Raw genomic sequence first — 20,400 nt, forward strand, 5'->3', positions numbered from 1 at the left:
GACCCATTTCTGAAAGCCTGGTGGTGGCTGATTAACTCCCATTTCTATCCCCATTCTTAGGTCTTTGTGAGAAACAAGGCAAATTCAACCTCTGCTGGGCGCGTGGGGCTAGCGGGCGCCAACGGGGGATCGGACGTTGGGGGAGCCCGGGCTCAGCTAGCTCTCTTTCCTTCCGGAGCAGATAATGGTCCCTTCTCGGTTTCTTTGAGTCTCCCCAGTGAATAGGCTGGAGCGCTGGGAAGGAAGACTCCCGTCCGCGCGCGCACGCGCACGCGGCTCGGGACGTACGGCCCGGACACTTGACTCTTGGACAAGAGGGCCTCCTGAGGTTCTGCGTCCGCGCGGGGCGGGAGTTCCTAGCTGATAACGCAGCGTTCCTTGTCCTTGGTCTGGCCGCCGCCGCTGGCCTTCTCGCGGATGTACATGAGATCGCTGTGCACGCTCGGCCTGCGCGCCCAGGGCGCCAAGATGCCGAAGGCGTCGTCCTGGTCGCCGCCCGCTCGCCGCAGCCTCTTGCCCCGCAGCGCCTTCTTGTGTAGCGCCTCGCAGTGCTGCGCCGATACCCGGCGGTGCAGGTCCGGGCTCATCTCGCGCGGCAGGTTGGCCATGGCGAAGAGCGCGTGGAACATCTGGTCCAGGCGGCTGTTCCTCTTGGCTGAGATCTCGAAGTAGGCGCAGCGCTGGGGGTCGGCGCCCACCAGCTGCTCGATCTCGCGCTGTTCCACCTCGCGGTAGAAGTCCCGGTCCCCTTTGTTGCCACAGATGACCAGGGGCACGTCCACGTTCTCCTTGGTTTTGTTCTTGAGGCAAGACTTGGTGTCGAGGATCTGCCGCTTGAGCCTCTGCACCTCCTCGAAGGAGTCGCGGTTGTCCAGGCTGAACACCAGGATGAACACGTCTCCTACGGGGAGCAGAAAAGGAGAGAGTGAGGGCAGCCGCCAGGGGACAACTTAAGCGGGCTGACTTCGGGGCCTCCCGACGCCGGGGCTCCGGCCGCCGCGAGGGTAGCGCCGAACTCTCCGCGGACCGCGCCTCCAACCCGGGCGCCCGGGAACGAGGGGTCCCCGGCACTGTGGCGGCGCGCTCCCTCCCCCGCCCGCTGCCCGGCCGCCCCGGCTCACCAGTGAGGATGGAGAGGCGCCGCATGGCGGGGAAGGGGTGGTTGCCGGACGTGTCGAGGATGTCGAGCTGGTAGATCTCGCCGCGGATGCAGTAGAACTTGCGGTGGAAGTCCTCGATGGTGGGCGTGTAGGCGTCCTCGAAGCGGCCCGTGAGGAAGCGCGACACGATGGCCGTCTTGCCCACCTTGGACGAGCCGAGGACCACCATGCGGTAGCAGTTCTTGGCCGGAATACTGAGTTCCGAGTCGCTCTGGCACATCTTCTTGATCATCGCGGCCAATTTCATTGAGCAGAGGGACCGCGGGGGCGGGCGCGGGGCCGCGAGACGAGCCGACTGTGGCTGGGGGAACGGGGCAGAGCGGCGGGGAAGGCAGAGCGGCCGGGCGGCGCGGCTCGGGCTCGGGCTGCGCCTGCGCCTGCACTCGGGCTCTAGCTCCCGGGCTCTAGCTCCCGCACGAAACCTCTGCCTCTCAGCGTCCAGCGACTGCCCTTATATGCAGCCCGCGTGGCCGCCCCGCCCCGCGCCCGCCCAGCCTCTGCGCGTCACGGTGCGCACGCCCGCGGGCTCCGCTGCGCGCTCCCTCCACCTCCGCGGGCCTCTGCCCGTTCCCGCCCGCGGGGCTCGGGAAGGAAACGGTGCAGGGTCTGCCTGCGGCTACGGGCGCGCGGACCCTGCGCTTCTCCGCTGCGCGGGGCTCAGCGACCGTAAGGGCGTCGGGGACGCAGTCCCGGCTGTGCCTCTGACCTGGGGCAAGGAACCCCCCACTCCCCTGCCACCGCAGCCTCACACGCGCACACGCTCACTTTCTTTGGGACGCAGTTTCCCCAGAGAATAACGACACTGGGCAGCGTGATGGCATGTGCTTGCCTGGTGCTAGGCACCGCGTCTGGGCTCTGCGCATCTTCTCACAAGCTCTGCGAACTGGCCCAGCGTAAGCCCCTTCGCGTCCCGGGCGGGTTTTGCTCCCAGCGGCCGTGCCAGCGCGAGGTGGGCGCCGCGCGCTCCGGCCGCCAGAGTGCAGCAGAGGCCCCGCCGCCAGAACGGGGAGCCGTGAGCGCCACGCTCAGGGCTGCAGTCAGCGCAGCCAGAGCGTCCCGACCCCGCGTTCTACTGCAGGCTCAGCTCCTTTCTCCCAACCAGAGATCCACTGGATCCTGGCAGGGGTTTTCAGCCAGAGGCTGTCCCGTCATCTTCCTGTCGGAGACTGGAAGGACCAGAGGTTTGCCCTTCCTCAGTCAGTCTGAGGCCAATGTCCCCTCCCTTCCCCATAGCATTTTGTGCCTTTGGAGTCCCGTGGGCCAACATTCCCATTTTTATAGTTGGGGGAGCTGGTCTCGAAGCCAGAGTGAGCCTGAATGCTGTGTGGGCATCACAGCAGTCTCTGGCCTTCTCTGGACCTCGGGTTCCTCTTTTGGAAGATGGTGGTCTGGCTTTGGCTGAGAACTTGCGAACAGTGTAGGGGCAGGACCTGGTAATAACAACAATAGTAAATGACCCACGAGGCCGCAGGACAAACCGGGGGGGGCAGCAGGTAGATCAGTAACCAGGAGTGGGCTGCTGCCGAAAGGCTGGGGAAGAGGCTGCTGGAGCTGGCCAGCTCCGGCCTGGAGCTCATGGAAAAGCCATCGCTCCCCGCGGTGACAGGCGAGGCTCTCTGATTTGGGAGAAAGCCAGGGCCTTTAGCTGTTGCCACCCACCCATCCATGCAGGTCGGAGCTGTGGGCAATGCTGGGGTGCCAGCCCGCACCCCTAGCTGTTTACACAGGGCCTCATGGGCTTCTTGGCCAGCCCTCTGTGACCAGGATTCCAGCAGAATCTCACACCCTCTGCAGGGGGCCAGGAGAGTGTTTATTCCATGTATTCCTTGCCAGGCACTCTTCTTAAGTCCTTCCTCGTGGCACCCGTGAGGGGTGGGAACTATTACTCCCTCCATTTTACAGATGGAGAAACTGAGGCAAGGGAAGTGACTTGCCCAGGGCCCACAGCTAGTAACTGCAGGGTCCAGGGTTTGAACACAGCTCTCCCTGGGGTGGTCAGTGGGCCAGGACCCAGCCTAGAGTCAGAGCCTCCCTCCTCCCACCCCCGGTCCAGCCCCTTCCAGCTGGTGACAGTGGCAGGTACTGAGCCCAGCCTGGGTTCTCAACCTTCAATTCCTGGCACCTGGGCCCATCCTCACCCACAGATGCCAGGTTCTAAGACTTGTTCTCCCAGGTCAGCCAAGTTCATTAGGCCCTGAGCACACCTGTCGTTCTTTCCCCAAAGTGTGCCCCTCCCCCACCCACCATTGCATTAGCTCTAGGTTGTCCAGGTTTACGATATTACCAGTGATCTGTCTTCCTATGCTTGAGCGCCTGCCTGTATCATTTCCTTGCAATGAAGCAATTTTCCAGCTCAGAGTGGAATGGGAACCTCTTAACCATTTGGCCAAACGTTGGGGGTGGGCTGGGGTCGGACAGCTGGACCCCAAGGCAGGAAGTGTCCACCACAGCCTGGTCTGCTGGCAGAGTGGTTTAGAAGGTTCTTGAAAGCCGTGTTTGAGGAGTGCCGGGCAGGCCCCGTCAGGGGGCGTGTGGATGGATGCTTGTGCTGAGCGCCAGCCTGCTGCCCGAGCCCACCCCCAGCAACTTCTCGCCCAGAGAGGGTCCTGTGTCACCCCAGCCCACAGCCACACCTGACGAAGAGGACAGGGCTAAACGGAGCTGGGTTTCCCCTCTGACCTCGCTTCCTCGGCAGTTCCCTCCTCAGCTGCGGGCTGCTCCCATCACAGCCGACCCTCCCCACTCCGGGCCCACCCTTCACGGTGGCGTGACCCGTGGGTCAGAGGCCCAGAGGTGCTTGGTCTTGCCCTGACAGAGGGAGGGCTTAGCCCACGGGGGCCAGCACGTCCTTGAAGGCTAGAGAGGATGTGTGTGCAGCGGTGCCCGCGGAGGGGTGAGCTTCCTGTCCCTGGAGGTATGCGAGCAGAGGCGTTGGGTAAGATCAGCCTCTGTGCTTCCTGTGGCCCCTCGAGCCCGGAGACCTCTGGAACCCAGACACCAAAGGGCACCCTTGAGGCACTCCATGGCGGGGTGGGGGCCCAGCAGCTCTGGTGCCCAGGGCAGGCATGGCTATGGCAGCCACTTCACAGGTGAGAACGCAAGGCTCAGGGCCAGGCGTACAGATAGAGCACACCTGTCTGCCATCCTGAAGGGAGGAAAGGCGAGTTCTGTGCCCTTGGAGGGCTGGGGGCTGTGCAGGGGAGGCTGGGCCCAAATGCGGGTCCTGCCCTGTCCCTGTGGCTCTGTGGTCAGGCCCAGCAACTGGCCCCGGATGGCCCCACAGCTGCTACTTGTGGCCACGCGAGGTCCACGAGGCATTAGGAGACAAATGTCGGTAACCAGAGACACCAGGTTCGGCAGGGGGGTGGGGGAGGGCCCAGTGCTTCCCACCCAGGAAGCCGAGGCAGGGCCGGCCCCGCCGGCCCCCCACAAGGGGCAGAAGTGGGGTGAGGCTGGTGGCACAGGAGGCCCAAAGGCTTGGGCAGTCCCCCCCATTCGGCGTGGATGGCGGCGCCCCTCCTGGCTCACAGACCCCCTCCCAGACCCCAGCCTGCCCCTCCCCGGCCTGGACAGACAGAGACCAAGGGGGTGCTGGGGTCAGGCGCTTTTATTGGTCAGGATGTGGTGGGTGGCAGGGCAGGGGGCTCTGGGGCCGCACGGCACCTTCCAGGCCCTCAAGCCACGTTTCCAAGGCACTGGACAGCCCAGGCCGGGCACTGCTCTCCCCCTCCCCTCAAGGGGCATGTGCTCGGGGCAAGCCCAAGGTGGGGACCCTCACAGAGTGGCCACGGGCCGTCAGCTCCTCTTGTGGGCCTGGGAGGCTTTCTGCCGGTAGATCTCAGCAGTGAAGGGCCTGTGGGGGTGGAAGAGAGGCTTGCTCAGCTGGCGTCGAGGTTGACGCTGCCACCCAGGCCCCCCACCCGGCATGGACGGGGTGAGGGGTCCGTGTGGGAGCAGGAGGGTCCAGCACCACCTGCCCGGCACCGGGCCGCCCTGTGCCCGCTCTAAGCTGCTCGTCTGCCACCCTGACGGTGACGGCGTGGCCAGCTGCCCAGGCTCCAGGAAAGGCCTTGGAGGGAGAGGCAGGGCTGGTGCAGGTCACGCGGACGGTACACGGCAGCCCCGGCCCCGGCCCGAGACGGCGCCTACTCACTCCTCGTACAGGATGGCGACCATGTAGGTGAGCGCCACCACCGTGGTCAGCAGCAGGCCGGCGGGGCTGGCGTGCCTGTGGGGAAACGCGGGTCAGGGGCAGGCCCGGGTCCAGCCTTCTCTCAGACCGGGGTTCCACGGTCCGGGCCCTGACCCGGGGACTAGCTCGCCACTGCCCGTCCAGGCCCGGCTCCCTGTCCACAGGCCTCCAGCCCCAGCCAGGAGGAGCTCAGAACAGTGATATGGGGAGGACAGAATGGCTGGCCTCCCCAAATCACTTGAGTGGTCAGCGTGTCCTCTTCTGCACAGGAGGCTGTCCGGGGGCAAAAAACGCTCTCCCTGCCCACCAGAGGTGATGTTCTCAGGCTGTTTTCTAGAAATGGGTCCAGGGCTGCCAAAGCCAGGCGGAGCGTCCCTTGGGCCCCTTCACGGGCTCTCTCCTGGTGACTGCTGCGGGGCTGAGCCCCTGCATAGACAGTCGGGGAGGAGAGAGGGAGGGGAGCTGGCTGGTGGAGGAGCCCAGGAGCCAGAGGGGAAACGTGAGCCCCAGGCCAGGGGCCCCGAGGCACAAGGGCTCGAAGACATACGAATACCCTTTGGGGACCCTCTGCCCTGCCCACTCCCCTCCTGCTGGGACCTCACACTGTCCATCTGGGGGCTCCAGCAACAGTGAAGTTTAAGTGTCCCCTATGAAACCGCCAACTCCCGTTCTGTGGGCTCCATTCAAATCAAGCTTGAGAGGCGGACTGGGCCACTTGGCCCTCGGCACTGCCACGTGGAGATGCCAAGGCCACAGATGCTTTGGGGCTGAAATGAGATCTGCCCTCCTGAGGCTCTGCTCACTGGCCCTGGTGCTGTTTCCTGGAGTGGGCAGGGCTTCCCCCGCACAGCCAGGCAGCCCAGGAGCTGGGGAGGGGCAGGCTGGACCCCCCCAGGGGACCTCAGGGCCAGGGCTCTGTGGCCACTGTATCCCTAAGGCTGACGGCCCCTGCCTGGGAAGCCGAGTTAACTAGGCTCTACGGAGGCGAGGGTGGGGGCAGCCGGCACCTGGTCAACCCCCACACGGGTCCTTCTCCATTCTCTCTGCTTGAAGTTTCCCACCTTCCAAGACCTGTCGCACCTAACAACCTGTGTGGAGATGATCATCCCACACTGCAGATGAGGAAACTGAGGTCCACAGTGACCCACATGCCAGAGCCCCGGCCTGGCCCCGAGCATGGGGCAGTGGTGGGGTTGGTCCCAGGGACCTGGCTGTGCATACTGGGGAGGGGGCATCTCACTCGGGCTGACAGGCCCAGAGAGAGAAGGCCCGGTTCCTGGTGCCCCCAGAATCCCGCTGCTCTGGGCCTTCTGGGGCTCCCACACACCTGGTTGCTTGGGTACCGGGAAGGCGCATCCGGGCCGCAGGTTGGGGACAGATGGGCTGCGGAAGGCCTGGGGCAGCTCTGCTGGGTCAGCGTCTGGCGCCCTGGGTAATGGCTTGTCTCTAATGAGCTCTCAGACAGAGGGCTCCATCCCCAGCACAGCCGAGGCCCCCTCCTCATCACCGCGTGGCTGATGTCCTCCTGAGGGGCCTGTGGGAGCCTGGCCCCCCTAGGGTCCCTCACATGTTCCTGAGAGCCTGGCCTGACAGCCCTGAGGAGGCGGCGAGGGTGCCAGGCACTGCTGGGGCACAGAGAGGACCCACTGTGTGGCTCTGCCCTTGGAGGCCCTGTCTGAGCACAGAGGAAGGACACGTGGGGGTGGTGGTGTGTGGTCAGGGAGCACAGAGGAAGGACTGTGTGTGTGTGTGTTGGGGGCGTGTGGTCAGGGAGCGCAGAGGAAGGACGTGTGTGTGGGGGGGGGGGTCAGGGAGGACTTCCCAGAGGAGGGGACATCTCCAGTTGGGTCTGAAAAGACCCAAGTTGGGGGGAACACTGGGTGTGCTAACAGGGCAGGCTGCAGGGGGACCTGCATGGGGTTCACCCTGCCAGTCTCATGTGGGAGATGCTCTGGGGAGTGGGTAAGTCAGGGATGTGAAGCCTGCCCCACTGGATCCCACTGCCTGAGTCCAGGTGAAAGGGGCCAGGCTGAAGGCAGGTGGGCAGGGGCTGCCTGGTCTGAAATGGGGCTGGGGTTGGGGGTGTCCCGAAGACCCACAAATTCCCCTCTAGCTCCTCGTCACTCAAAGCCCAGTGATTGGATCCCGGGCCACCCCCCCCCCCAAGGTGGGGCTGGGAAGGGACGTCTCATTCCAGACCTTCCATCACTGAGATTCATTCCTTTGGGTCCTGTCGCCCTTCTGGTCTCTGGGAGCACTGGTAACCTTCTAGGTAAGTGGTTCTCAAGTGTTCAGTAAAAACAGAACACTTTCTACAAAAAAAAACTTTCTATGGAAGAAGTCCTCATCCAGAAAATGGACAAACGGGAGCTGCTCTGGGGGGCAAGTGGCGTGATGCCCTGTGCCAGCCTTCTTGACAGCGGGTCGCTTGCCGGTACCCACAGCCGGCGACGCAGACGGCGCTCGGCACAGGGCCTCATCCGCAGGGCGCAGATCCCTGCAGCCTGGCCATGGACAGGGAGCCTCCCAGCCCAAACGTTCCTGCACCAAGTCAGCAGCCTGCAGGCCACGGGCCAAGAACAGCTTTTACAATTTTAATTGTTTGAAAAAATCAAAAAAATATTTTGTGACTCGTGAAAATTACGTGAAATTCTAATTTCGGTGTCCATGAACAAGGCAGTGGAGCCCCTAGCCACAGCCATTCCTTCAACTGCCTGCAGCCCGGGGACCTCCCACTCTTGTAATAGGGAGTTTGCCAACCCCCGTTCTAGGAAGGGGACCCTGACCAGTGCCCTGGACTCCACGGTGGCACAAGAGCTGACCCATCGCCCAGGTGGCACAGAGGGAGCCCGGGACTTACATGATGGCCCAGCCCAGGTAGTTGGCTGTGCTGCCCCAGTACATGGGGTTGTCCAGGATGCTGAACGGGAACGTGGTCACTCTGGCCTCCTTCAGGATCCCGAAGTAGTCGCCTGTGCACAGGGTGGACAGGACGGGGGGTCACACCCTGGCCACCCCATCCCAGGCGGAGGGGCCTGGGGTCCCCAGGGGCCGAGGCACTGACTGAGTCCCCATGCCCACCTGCTCCTGCCTCTCTGCCTTTGCACACGCTGTTCCCCCTGCCTGGGGTGCCTATTCCCCGCTCCCTGCACACCTCTCCTCCTCTGCCATCTCCCTCAGCCCACATCCCCTCCTGTAGACCCTTCCCCCCACACCGTCCAAGGCAGGCCTGCCTGCTATTTACTGTCTCTGCCTCCATCTCCGCTCTCCTCCCCTCGCCTGGCTGCCCCCCACCTCCCCCACCCCGGGCCCCACCAGCCGGCCCGGAGCCGCTCACAGGGGAGTGTGTGGCCGCCCCGAGAAGCCTCCCCTAGAGGCATGAGACATAGGCAGTGTCCAGCGTAGCCCGGCCAGGGCATCGCCCCCAGGGCACAGCACTGCTCACTAAGGCCCCCTCTCCCCGACGTCCCTTGAGCTCCAGGCACAAATAGGGCAGGAGGAGTGGCAGTGGCGTCATCACTGTCTGGGGACAGAGGGCTCGGGGCTGGGGAGCCGTGGGAACCTTTTTTCCCGGTGGCACAGAGAACAGCTTTGGGGTGACTCACGGAGGGAAGCGGCTGCCGTGCCCTACATCCCAGAGCCCGTGGGCCCCTTGAGTTTCCAGACCATTTCTCGGGGGCAGCGGCGGTGGCTGGTATCTGGGCCCTTCCCCCTCCCTCCTCCAGACCCTCCGCTGCCCCCGCCCGCCGCCCTCTGCTGTGGGGCTGCTCACCCCTGCTCTCCTGACCTGAGGCGACAGCATCACCCTTCCCTCCCCCTCCACGAGGCCCACACCGTGGTCCCCACCTTCTCCCTGCCCCCCAGCCCGTCTCGGCCCCACCGGTCGCCTCCTTGTTGCTGGGAGACCATGCCTGTGGCCCCCTCCTCCCCGAGAGTGACACCTCAGTCCCCTGCACGGCTCTCGGGACACGTGTGACGTGGACCCCGGCTGGCCTTCCACTCTGGCCCCACTGGCCCTTGCACACCAGCCACCCTGCCCTCCCACCCATGGCCCTGCGCCCCACCCCTCCCGGGTTCCGCCTGCACCTGCACACCCTCTTCTAGCACCGGGCTCCCTCCAGCTGCTGCCCGGTCCTCGCCCGAGTGCTGGTCCCCAGAGGACGACAACTCTCATTTGCCTTCCGAGGGTCTTCTGTGGGACCCCTGCTGCAGCCCGCAGAGCCCCAGGCCGCCCCAGGCACTGCAGGGAATGGAGGCCAAGACTCCACAGCTGGCTGGGGCGAGGAGAGGAGGACCCAGGAGCCCCTGACCCAGGCCGTCAGAGCCGGGTCACCTCCCTGTGCCCTGTGTGCCCGGAGGGCGCTCTCTGCAGCAGTGGCCCCCTCCCCTTCCCCCAGTCCTGGGGCTGCCCTGGCCCCTACAGCCCCCACCCCGCCTCCGGGCTGCTCCCCTTCCCGAGCTTCCAAGCTGCTGGGAGTTGACGTCAGGAGGACATCCAGCCAGGCCAGCACTGGGCTCCCAGCCCCAAAGCACCGGAGCCGCAGGCAGTGGGGAAAGCAGAAGGCGCAGCGCCCCCCATCTGTCGCCAGCTCCGGCTCGCTCGCAGCCCACACACAGCGAACAGAAATCCCGCCCTTCCTGGTGGCCAAGCAGCTGGATGGGGTTTGAGAGCCTGGCCTCCCAAGCCAAGCAGGGCAGACCAAGGCCTGGAGAAGCAAAGGCGACCTGGAGCTGGTGGTAGCAGGGCCCCGGCCCCCCGCCCTAGGGGTCTTACCTAGGAAGGTCCCGGTGAAGCCCAGAGCCAGGAAACTGGAAAGGACAAACACGCCGCCCACTCCCAGGAGTGCCAGGCCCACGCGGTAGGCCAAGGGGTTGTCCAGGCTCTGTATCCTGGGCTGGCTCAGCATGGCCTGCGTGAAGCTGCGGGGCAGGGGACGGGAGAGACAGGTCACTGCTCTGCAGAGGGGCCACCCTGCCCTTCCCGCCCCCGCCCCCTGGGACCCCCAGAGTAGCCGGGCCAGGGGTGTCGAACTCAGGGCAAGGCGGGTGCCGAAAGCGAGTGAAGTGGGCTGCAGGGGGGCCGCCCGAACTACATTCGGCCCGTGGAGAACGGCGGCGCCTCCTGCCCCGAGCATCTCCCTGGCCCCAGCCCACGCCAGGCAGGAGGGGTCACAGTACATGTTCAGCAGCCGGAGGAAAAGCAGCCCCCTCCCCTCGCGCCCCTCCTCGCAAAGGAAGAAGCGGGGCAGGGAGGGAGGGAGGGAGAGGCATCTGTTTGAACAGCAAACAGGACGCCGTGGGCAGAGGCCTGCATGGTGACCTGTCAAACAGTGGCACATGTGTGTCAGGGCACACCTGGCCACCGGTCACGCTGCCCACACCCCCTGCTCTCCACCCACCCCTCCTGCTGCCTGGGCTCAGGGTCACCCTGCAGCTCCAGGCTGAGCCGCTGGGATTGGCTCAGGGCCGCGCACACGCGGTGTTGTGCTAGGTGGCCCGAGCCGTGCCCCCCTCCCCCAGCTCCGAGAGACCAGCAGCCTCCACCCCCTCCCCCTCTCCTGTCTGCAGGCGGTGGAGTGGGAGGGGCCAGGCGTGGGCAGCAGGTGAGCCCTGGCCCGGCAGAGCCCACCTGCAGGCCCCTGGCTCCTTGGCCACCAGAGTGCTAGGGACCACGCGGCAGAGCGAGTGTGCGTGAGCGTGAGTGGGGGTGGGGAGGCGCTCAGGCCTCCACGCGGATGATCTGCTGCTGCTCAGCCCCCGCCCAGGCTGACCCGTGACCCCCAAACCTAGGACAGCGAGGCATGCCGGGCCCCCTCTGGCCATTGCTAGGCCACCTGCGGCCTGGTGCGCCCACGGCCCCAAGTTCTAGTGGGGGGCACCGCATGGCGACCCGATGGAAGAGCCGTGGGCTCGGGCAGAAGAGTGGCACTGGGTTCAGACAGACCTGGGTGCCCCAGGCTCAGTTTTCACCCCTGTGATGGTGACACTGGGAGGTATGTGACCCACTGGGCTCTGCCCACAGAGCTCAGGGACAGCTGGAGGGACAGGGGAGTGAGCTAAGGGTGACACCATGAGATGAAGCAGGACAGGCATGCTGGGCGGGGCCAGAGCTGCAATCCCACGTAGGAGACGCAGTTTGGGGGTTTTCTGCGCTGGGGGTGCGAGTGGAGAGGCTCATCCATTTGTCTCTAGTTCTGCTTGTAAAACCTGGACTGAGCTTTTGGTCACCAATATGACAAAGCTGTCTGCATTCTGCTCCCCAGAAACCCCGGAACATGGGTGGAGGTGGGGAGGGGTGTCCCGCTCGGCGCCCATTTCTATCCGCAGCCCATAAGCCCTGGGAACCCCAGCCGCTCGGGGGCATGGCCTCAACAACGTCTTGGGCTCGGGGCACTGAGCTCCCCGTTCTTCAGCCCACACCAAGCAAAACTGTCCACGAGAGTAGCATCTGACAGGCTCACTTGTTTTTTCTAATACACATTAAAGTAAGCATATAACCACAAAAACAAAAAAAATGTTCACCTGGGTAACATTTTCCACCTGTGAAAAATCATGTGGAATTTAGGGCTCCGATGCTGTACTGATTCTGTACATTTGATCAACACATCACCTTTCCAAAGTGTTCCCCAAACCCATCACAGCCAAGAGAGGGTCTGTTGGTCTTACAAATAAATCCGCCTGGTTGGGGAAAAGAAAGGGGAGGAGCCCAGGCTGATACCCAGGCTCACCCTGCTCTGCAGAATCCCACAACACGCCCCCCGCCGGAGGGCGGGCTGCCCTGTGAACACGAGGGGCGCCAGCACCTGGTGGTGCGAGGTCAGGGCATTTCTCCGAAAAGGTTACCCTGGGGCCCTTTCAAAGAGGCTCTGGAGGTCAGAGAGACTCTCCTGCTGGCCTGGAAGAAGGCGCCCGCCCCGCTGTGGGGAGGGCACAGACTCTAGGATGAGGGCCTCGGTCCTGCAGCCACGGGAGCTGAGTCCTGTCCCCCGCCCATGAGCCTGGGGGAGGCCCCACCGATCTCTATGTGCTCCCCCTGCACCGGCTGCCCTGCCTGCTCTGCAGTGAGTTGTCCCCATCTGTCTGCCCCGTTCACTGCTCCTTCCTGCGGCCACTCGGCCATCAGGCCTGTCCTGACTGTGTCCTTGAGCAGCTACAGCTGGACTCTGATGCAGCAACAGCTGGTACCCAGATGGCCACAGGGACAGAGCCACCCGTGCTGACACCCCGCCGATGCGCTGGTCCACATGCAGGGACCTGCCCTCAGGCAACGAGCACACAGGTGTGGGAGGAGGCTTGCTCCCCCCAGCACAGCCCGGCTCCTGCCCGCTGCGCCTCAGCCTGTGACTGACCGACACCCATTCACATGGTGAGGTCTTGAGCGTCACAAAACTATACCTTAAGATGGCTGAAACAGTCAATTTTAGTAATGTGTGTTTTAACACACACACACACACACACACACACACAGAACCCACCTGCAGGAACCACATAAAGCGACAGGTGAAGGGTGCTAGGGAAGGGGGCGGGACTCCCACAAAGCCCCTCCACAGAACCCCAGCCAGACCACCCAGACCTTTCAGCAGGGGGCAAACGGGAGGAGGACCCGAGGGGAGAAGAGGAAATAGGCCTGCGGGGGCGGGGGGGCGGGGGTGTCCTCTTTCTCCCCCCCAAATTCCCTGGGTGGCCAGCTCAGCCAGACACCAGGCCTGGCCGGCACTGACACAGGGGCCTGGACGGTGGGAGAGGGCTCTGGACCTGGGGTCACTTCCTCCCAGGCCTCCTAAGGGCCTAGGACACAAGAAGAAACAGGAGGGGCAGGAAAAGCCCGTTGGCCCTCAGGGTACAGAAGCAGGACGGACAGGGAGAGGGGCTTGTCTAAAGCCGCCTGCCTCTGCCGAGCGCTGGCAAAGGAGGGGCTTGGGTCGGGGCCCTAGGGGGCCCCCCTTCAGCCCTTGGGCCGGCCGGGCTCTCCGTCGCCTCACCCTCCGCCCCTCTGCTGCCCCGGCCCCCGCCTGGCTGCCCACCTGGGTGCAGCCCACCTGCAGGGTGGGATGGACTGCCAGCCTCCACCCCACAGAAACAGCAGCTCGGGCTGGCCCAGGGTTCTGGGCCAGCAGGTACCAGGCTGAGGAGAGACCGATTGGGGTTTTCTCTTTACATCTTGGACTCAGGAAGCCAAGAATGCAGAAGTCTAGAACTGGAAACAACACATTATTTTAGGGAAAAAGGCAGCAGGTCCTGTATCCTGAAGAGACTGATGTTTCGGGAGCTTTAAATGCCTCCGCGGTGATAGCCAGGAAGAAAGCGGCCGTGGGAGATGGAATGTGCCCACTCAGGCACTCACGCATTCGCTCACTCATTCATTCATTCACTCAGAAGGGCCAGAGTGTCTGCAAAGGCTCGTTAGGGAAGAAAACAGGAAAAAAAAAAAAAAATCAAGCCGAAGGGTAGCACCTGGGCTGGCCTGCAGCCCAGGTGGGGCCGTTTGGGTCTCCTCCCTGCCCCAGGCTGAGTTTCCAGAGAGTAACTGGGGGAGGAAGGCCAGAGTGCAGCACAAACGCACCAGCAGCCAACCCCGAGGGAGGGTTGCAGGAGCCGACACAGAGCCGGCCGGGCTGCTCTCCCCCGTCCCCCACCCCGTCCCCCGAGGTCACTGCTCACTGCCCTCCGTGCGGGCACCTCTCAGCCAGCAGAGCCGGGCGGGCGAAGTTAGCCCAGCTCAGAGCGGCCCCTGCACAGTGAAAGCCAACAGTCCATCCATTCGCTCCCTGGTCCAGTCATCCGTTTGCACCCCCCGCACCCCAGCAGCTCGCGGCTCCCCGTTCTCCTTCCACGTCCCGGGCGCTGCCTGACCCCCGCATGGACCTTCCCGGGCGGCTGGGACTCTCGTGGAGGGGACGGGGTTCCATGCGGTCGGGCTGCCCCTCCCGCAGGCGCCCAGGGTTGGGGGGCGGGGGCCTTACCAGTGGGAGCGTAGCACGTTGAGAAGCAGGATGGCGCCGCCCAGGGCGCAGCAGGCCAGGTGGGGGGACCCGAAGGCCCTGCTCAGCTTTCGGGTCTTGTGTTCCCATCTCGCGACCTACGCAGCGGAGAGAGAAGCAGCCTGCGCGTGAGGCCTGCACGGAGGGTCACAGAGTAGGGCGGGAGCGAGGTGGAGGGGTCAGGAGGAGGGGGGATGGGGGGATGCGGCTGGCAGCTGGGGGGGTCTCAGCCCAGCCCTGTGAGGCATCCACCCTGCGAGTCCTGTACGGACGGACCACCAGGTGCTCCCAGAAGCAGCCTCTCCCGGCAAACACGACAAACACAGGGGTGGGGGCCGCCCTGAGCCCGCGTGGCCCGCTGCTGCCCTGGCTTCCTCTGCCCATGGCCCAGCACGCACTCGGGTCGCCCACTGCATGACACAGGGGACCGCGGAGGGCAGGGAGCCTGTGGACATGGCCCAGCGCCACCATCCGCAGGGCACTCCCACTGGGTCCTGGGCCCTCAGCCCTACCCCCCAGTGTGCCGCCAAAAACAGACTTTCCAGCTTTTAACTTTTAGCTACAGAAGCCTTCATTTTCTCAAGCTCGTCACGCCTGAAATCTCGACCTTCGGCAGCCGACAGCGGAGCCAAGTTGAGGGCGGCCCCTCAGCTCCCTCCCGCCTCTGCCGTCTCCACTGGCTGCCTGCCTGTCCCTGTGGCACGAAAGCCAGCCGGGCCAACTTGCTCAAAGTCGGGAGGGCGTCTGGGTGGTCAGCCTTCGGGACAGGAACCTGCACACGTTTTCTTCTGGGGCCCCTGGGGGACAGTCCCCTCCAAAGCAGCTGGACCAAAGGGGACCCACCGAGGGGTGAAGGGAGGTCCTTGCAGGGTGACTGTCCGTCGGGAAAGTGGACGCAAGTGTCCTTGGCCAGAGGAAGCAGCCTGCTTTCACACATGGACCCGAGACTCAAGCCACAAGGGTGGACGGGACGTCCAGGCAGAGTGAGCTGGGAGGGGTGCTGACGTCCCAAGAAGCGTGGGATGTCAACGCCAGCAATAAAAATCACAACCGTCGATTCAGCACCTGATGATTTAAGTGCTTTTACCTGCGCTCACTTAACACTCAAAACAAGCCTAGGCCGATAGCACTGATGAACATGGATGCAAAAATCCTCAACAAAATACTAGCAGACAGAATCCAACAGCACATTAAAAGGATCATACACCATGATCAAGTGTGGTTTATCCCAGGGATGCAAGGATTCTTCAATATACGCAAATCAATCAATGTGATACACCATATTAACAAATTGAAGGAGAAAAATCATATGATCATCTCAATAGATGCAGAGAAAGCTTTCGACAGAATTCAACACCCATTTATGATAAAAAACCCTGCAAAAAGTAGGCATAGAGGGAACCTACCTCAACATAATAAAGGCCATATATGACCAACCCACAGCCAACATCGTTCTCAATGGTGAAAAACTGAACAGCTGATTCACTTTGTTATACAGCAGAAACTAACACACCGGGACTTCCCTGGTGGCGCAGTGGTTGAGAATCCACCTGCCAATCCAGGGGACAAGGGTTCGAGCCCTGGTCCGGGAAAATCCCACATGCCACAGGGCAACTAAGCCCATGCACCACAACTACTGAGCCTGCGCTCTAGAGCCCGCAAGCCACAACTACCGAAGCCCGTGGGCCTAGAGCCCATGCTCCGCGACAAGAGAAGCCAACGCGATGAGAAGCCCGCGCACTGCAACGAAGAGCAGCCCCCGCCCGCCACAACTAGAGAAAGTCCGCGCGCAGCAGTGGAGACCCAGCGCAGCCAAACATACATAAATAATTTATTTTTTTTAAAAAAGAAAGAAACTAACACACTGTTGTAAAGCAATTATACTCCAATAAAGATGTTAAGAAAAAAAAAAGAAGCCTGGGGTGGGTGGGATGAGGTCTGTTTACACGTCAGGAAGACGGGGCCCCTAAGAAGTGACTGGGGTGGGGGGGGTCACTCAGCCACAAAGAGGAGCACCCGAGCGACCCCGAGACTCGGGGCCCAGTTGTCCTTCAAACATGCTGTCTTTGTCACAAAACCTTGTTCCTGGTATGGGATTGCAAGATGCAGCTTTAAAGGCCATTGATTTTTCCTCCCAGCTGACAAGCTAATGCTTTCAAAAGGACACTGAAATCGGTGGGAAACCACGTAGTACCATGTCCTCACCCCTCCTGCAGGCCCGGTGTGGGAGCACAAGCCCCGCGGGCCAGACCCAGAGCCGCCGCATTTGTCGGTGCAGGCATGTTCTGCGCTCTCCCCCCACCCCGAACCGGCCACCCACCGAACGGGGCACGTGGACGAAGTGTGGTCCATCCAGAGGATGGCTGTCATTGGCTTCATGCTGAGCAAGAGGAGTCTCCATCTCGCAAAGGCCTGGAGGGCAGAGCCCACCACGGTGACGAGTCAGAGCCACGGTGGCTGGGCTGGGGCTCTGACTAGGAAGGGGCGGGAGAGGACGTCTGGGGAAGGAAGGGTTAGGGTCTTGATCAGGGCGGTGGTGACACACAGGCGTGTACATTTGTCAAGACTCAATAGAATGTGTTTACTTTATTGTATACACACTCTAGCTCAATAGAGCTGATTCTTAAACATCCAGTCCCTGTAGAATCTGAGTTCTAGGGACAGATAAGAACGGCCACCCACGTCACCTACCCGGGCAGACTGTTCTGCTCACAACACGCCGGGTCCGGCCCCTGAAGGAGGGGCCTCTCCCCTGTATCCAAAGGGGTCGTGACCGGCTGCACCCCAGCCCAGAGCCCTGGGCAGCGGAGGGGGCCGAGCTCCAGCCAAGCGAACCGGGCTCTGGGGCCTCCGGACTCCGGGCTGGGCCCCCCGCTGCTCTGCAGACGGCGGAGCGTCTTTCCACCAAAGGCCCTTTGGGGACCACTCTGCCAGCCTTGGCCTCCCAGATGGCCCCCCAACACCTGCTCCTTCACCTGGGAAACGGCGGGGTCATAACTGCACTTTCTGAGCAACCCAGAGACAAAAGGTGGGAGAGGGAGGAGGGGAAACAGCGAATCCGATTCACCAACAGCTGTCTGCCTCCCGGTTGGCCTTAGACGGGTTGTTATTTCAAGGCAATCAATAAAGCAGCAGCCAGGAGCCTTGCTGGGTCCGAGGTTAATGTCCCGCCTGGCCTTCCTTGGGGCCCAGCTGCACACTTCATCGGATTAGGGGCCCGGAAGCAGGCAGTGGAGCTGACCACGGGACTGGCCACCACGGGCTGGGCTGTGAGATGATGCGGGTCAGCGCCCCGTGGGCCAAGTGACTGGCAGGAAGCGGGATGACCAGACGCTCTGCCGTCACCCTCCTGACTTGGCGTGGCTTCTAGGTTCCCAGGACCCCAAAATGGAGATGCCCTGGCCCTACCCCACACTCACGTTCCCTCTCCCTAGGGCTGCCAGAGAAACACAGGCCCCCAGGTAAACCTGGATTTCATATAAAGAACAAATAATTCAGTACAAGTTGCCCCAGATGTTGCTCCCATTTGTTGTTTCCCTGAAATCCAAGTGAACTGGGCTGGTTCTGCGTTTGCCACCTTGGGCCACCTTGCCCACACCCCAGGCAGGGTCACCAGCTCACCTCTGTAACAGGCAGGCCTCTTCTCCAAAATGTTGATTCTTTTTTTTTTTTTGCAAACCTCTCCCACAGAATCTGGGCCAGGAAGGAGGCTGCTGGGGCAGGAGGAGGACTGGGATGGATGGAAACCGGGGGAATTTGTCCCTGACCGCAAGCCACCAGCTGTACATTCCCTCAACCGAGTCAGCAGGGAAATGCGACAAACGGGCCAGTGACTCCTTATCCACCTCCCAGTGTGGGGGAAGACCCAGAGGGCGATGGATGGCCACACGCCAGCACCAGTGCCTCGTCCGGGTGGAGAGGGCCCCTCCCCCAGGGGCCCTGATTCCAAGAGCAGCCTCTGCATCTTGGTCACCTCCAGGTCCCACTCGGCCACACTGATGGTGCTGGGTCTGCCTGTAAAAGAGGTGGCTCTGTTCCCCCCGGCAGCCTGGGGCCCATGTCCTGGGGCTCAGAGGGTGTAAGGCGTAGCCCAGAGGTGTTTTGGTCAAACCCACAGCATTTAAAAATATATGTCCATCAACAGAGGAACGGATAAAGAAGATGTGGTACATATATACAATGGAATATTACTCAGCCGTGAAAAAGAACGCAATTGGGTCATTTGTAGAGGTGTAGATGGACCAAGAGACTGTCATACAGAGTGACGTAAGTCAGGAAGAGAAAAATATCGTATATTAACTCATATGTGGAATCTGAAGAAACTGGTACAGATGATCTTATTTGCAGGGCAGAAACAGAGACACAAATGTAGAGAACAAACGTATGGACACCAAGTTGGGGAGGAAGGGTGGGATGAACTGGGAGACTGGGATTGACATATGTACACTATTGACGCTATGTATAAAATAGATAACTGGTGAGAACCTGCTGCATAGCATGGGGAACTCAGTGCTCTGTGGTGACCTAAATGGGAAGGAAATCCAAAAAAGGGGGATATATGTATACGTGTAGCTGATTCACTTTGCTGTACAGTATAAATTAACACAATATTGTGAAGCAACTATACTCCAATAATAAATAAATAAATAAATAAATAAAAATAAAAAATATCTGACCCAACAATTCAACACCATTTAGAATTTCCACATTAAAACCCAGGCATCTGGGGCTTCCCTGGTGGCGCAGTGGTGAAGAATCCGCCTGCCAGTGCAGGGGACACGGGTTCGGGCCCTGGTCCGGGAAGATCCCACATGCCGCGAAGCAACGAAGCCCGTGCGCCACAACTACTGAGCCCGCACGCCTAGAGCCCGTGCTCTGCAACGAGAGGCCACTGCAATGAGAAGCCTGCACACAGCAACGAAGACCCAATGCAGCCAAAAATAAATAAATTAATTAAAAAACAAAAACCCATGCATCCAATTTGAGGTGAAAAATCTGGACACTGAGGCTATGGGGGCTTCCACCCTGCACGGCAACCCCGGCCGCAGCCATGCCTGGGGTGGGAGCAGGTGTCCCATGTGGGGTCGGGCTCCTGCAGGCTCATGCGGGGGGGGGGGCGGCAGGGAGACAACACCCACATGCCCGCCGGATGGGCAGCCCCATTAACTGCAAAGCCGACTCACCAGTGTCCACAGGGAAGGAGAAAAAACACGTTCCCAAGACACGCGAGGTGTTTGAGCTAGGAGCCACCAGCTTCGCAGGGCACTGTGTCCCAACACTCAGAGGAGGCCTGCTGGGTTTGAGGCCCAGGGATCAGAGTGTTGACGGGTAACATCACTGACTTAGGACCTGGAACTCCTGTGTGTGAGCCAGGGGGGTCGCCACAGGCTCAGCAGGCCTGGACCCTGGCCAGTTGTCACAGACTGTGTGCCCATGGGCCGTGTCCTCTGCCTGAAACACCATTGGTACCGACCACAGAAGTCACAGGGACTGCATGCTCACCCAGGGCCAGGTCACAGTGTGTCCCCTGGGACACCCTCACACAGGGAGGCTGACAGCCCAGTGGCACCTGTTAGAACCAGGACCCGCCAAGCATCCGCACTGTCCTAGCATCTCACTGGGGACACAGTGAGTGTGGGTGACAGCAACTGAAACGATGGGGCATGGGGGTGAGGCCACAAGGACAGAGATGGACTCTGGGGCGTCTTTTCAGGGCCCGTGGTCCACAGAGCAGAGAAAGTCTCCAGCGCTGGAAGCACGAGAAGTCCTTCCTCTCAGTCCATCCACCCACCCACCAAGCGCCCATCTATCCATACGTCCAGCTTTTACTGGGGGACCTACTACAGGCCTGATGTTGTGCTAGAGTGTTCTCTTGAAAGGAAAATGGGGAAAAAATACAGGAAGTAAAAGTGCTTGCTTTGATTGGTACATGTAATTTAACAGTGATAACTCAAAGCCCAGATGGGTCCACAGGACAAAAGCCAGGGCAGCAGGAGGACCTGTGCACCGAGCACCTCTACAGTGTGGCGGGGGCTGCTCTGGACCACCCCCAGCCTCTCAGACGCCC

The 20,400-nt window shown here is 61.8% G+C and overlaps 2 protein-coding genes across 9 annotated transcripts in view; both read right to left on the bottom strand.

Moving 5' to 3' along the window:
• Positions 1–242: 242 nt before the first annotated feature.
• On the bottom strand, positions 243–4,480 carry RASD1 (ras related dexamethasone induced 1). The gene is made up of 2 exons (XM_082602939.1): positions 1,122–4,480; positions 243–901 (listed from the first exon to the last, which is right to left on the bottom strand). The coding sequence occupies exons 1-2, from the start codon at positions 1,405–1,407 to the stop codon at positions 357–359; spliced, it is 831 nt and encodes a 276-aa protein (XP_082459065.1). The 5' UTR covers positions 1,408–4,480; the 3' UTR covers positions 243–356.
• Positions 4,481–4,749: 269 nt separating this feature from the next.
• The window catches only part of PEMT (phosphatidylethanolamine N-methyltransferase), a 47,944-nt gene continuing 32,293 nt past the window's right edge, over positions 4,750–20,400 (bottom strand). For all 8 annotated transcript variants that reach the window (XM_082602796.1, XM_082602793.1, XM_082602791.1 and 5 more), the window contains 5 exons: positions 14,316–14,431; positions 10,127–10,272; positions 8,213–8,324; positions 5,314–5,388; positions 4,750–5,013 (listed from right to left, as the gene is read on the bottom strand). In XM_082602796.1, coding sequence (XP_082458922.1) covers positions 4,956–5,013; positions 5,314–5,388; positions 8,213–8,324; positions 10,127–10,272; positions 14,316–14,431 — 507 coding nt within the window. In that variant the 3' untranslated portion in view covers positions 4,750–4,955. The remainder of the gene's footprint in view (positions 5,014–5,313; positions 5,389–8,212; positions 8,325–10,126; positions 10,273–14,315; positions 14,432–20,400) is intronic.

This window comes from Mesoplodon mirus (assembly GCF_964341445.2).
Source record: "Mesoplodon mirus genome assembly, chromosome: 18".
In the NCBI taxonomy this organism is placed as follows: Eukaryota; Metazoa; Chordata; class Mammalia; order Artiodactyla; family Ziphiidae; genus Mesoplodon; species Mesoplodon mirus.

Bases quoted from the DNA above. Each gene is read 5' to 3' on its own strand.
- RASD1 (XM_082602939.1), bottom strand. From the start codon at position 1,407: ATGAAATTGGCCGCGATGATCAAGAAGATGTGCCAGAGCGACTCGGAA. The intron at 902-1,121 runs GTGAGCCGGGGC...TGCTCCCCGTAG, and splicing joins GCGCCTCTCCATCCTCACTG to GAGACGTGTTCATCCTGGTG.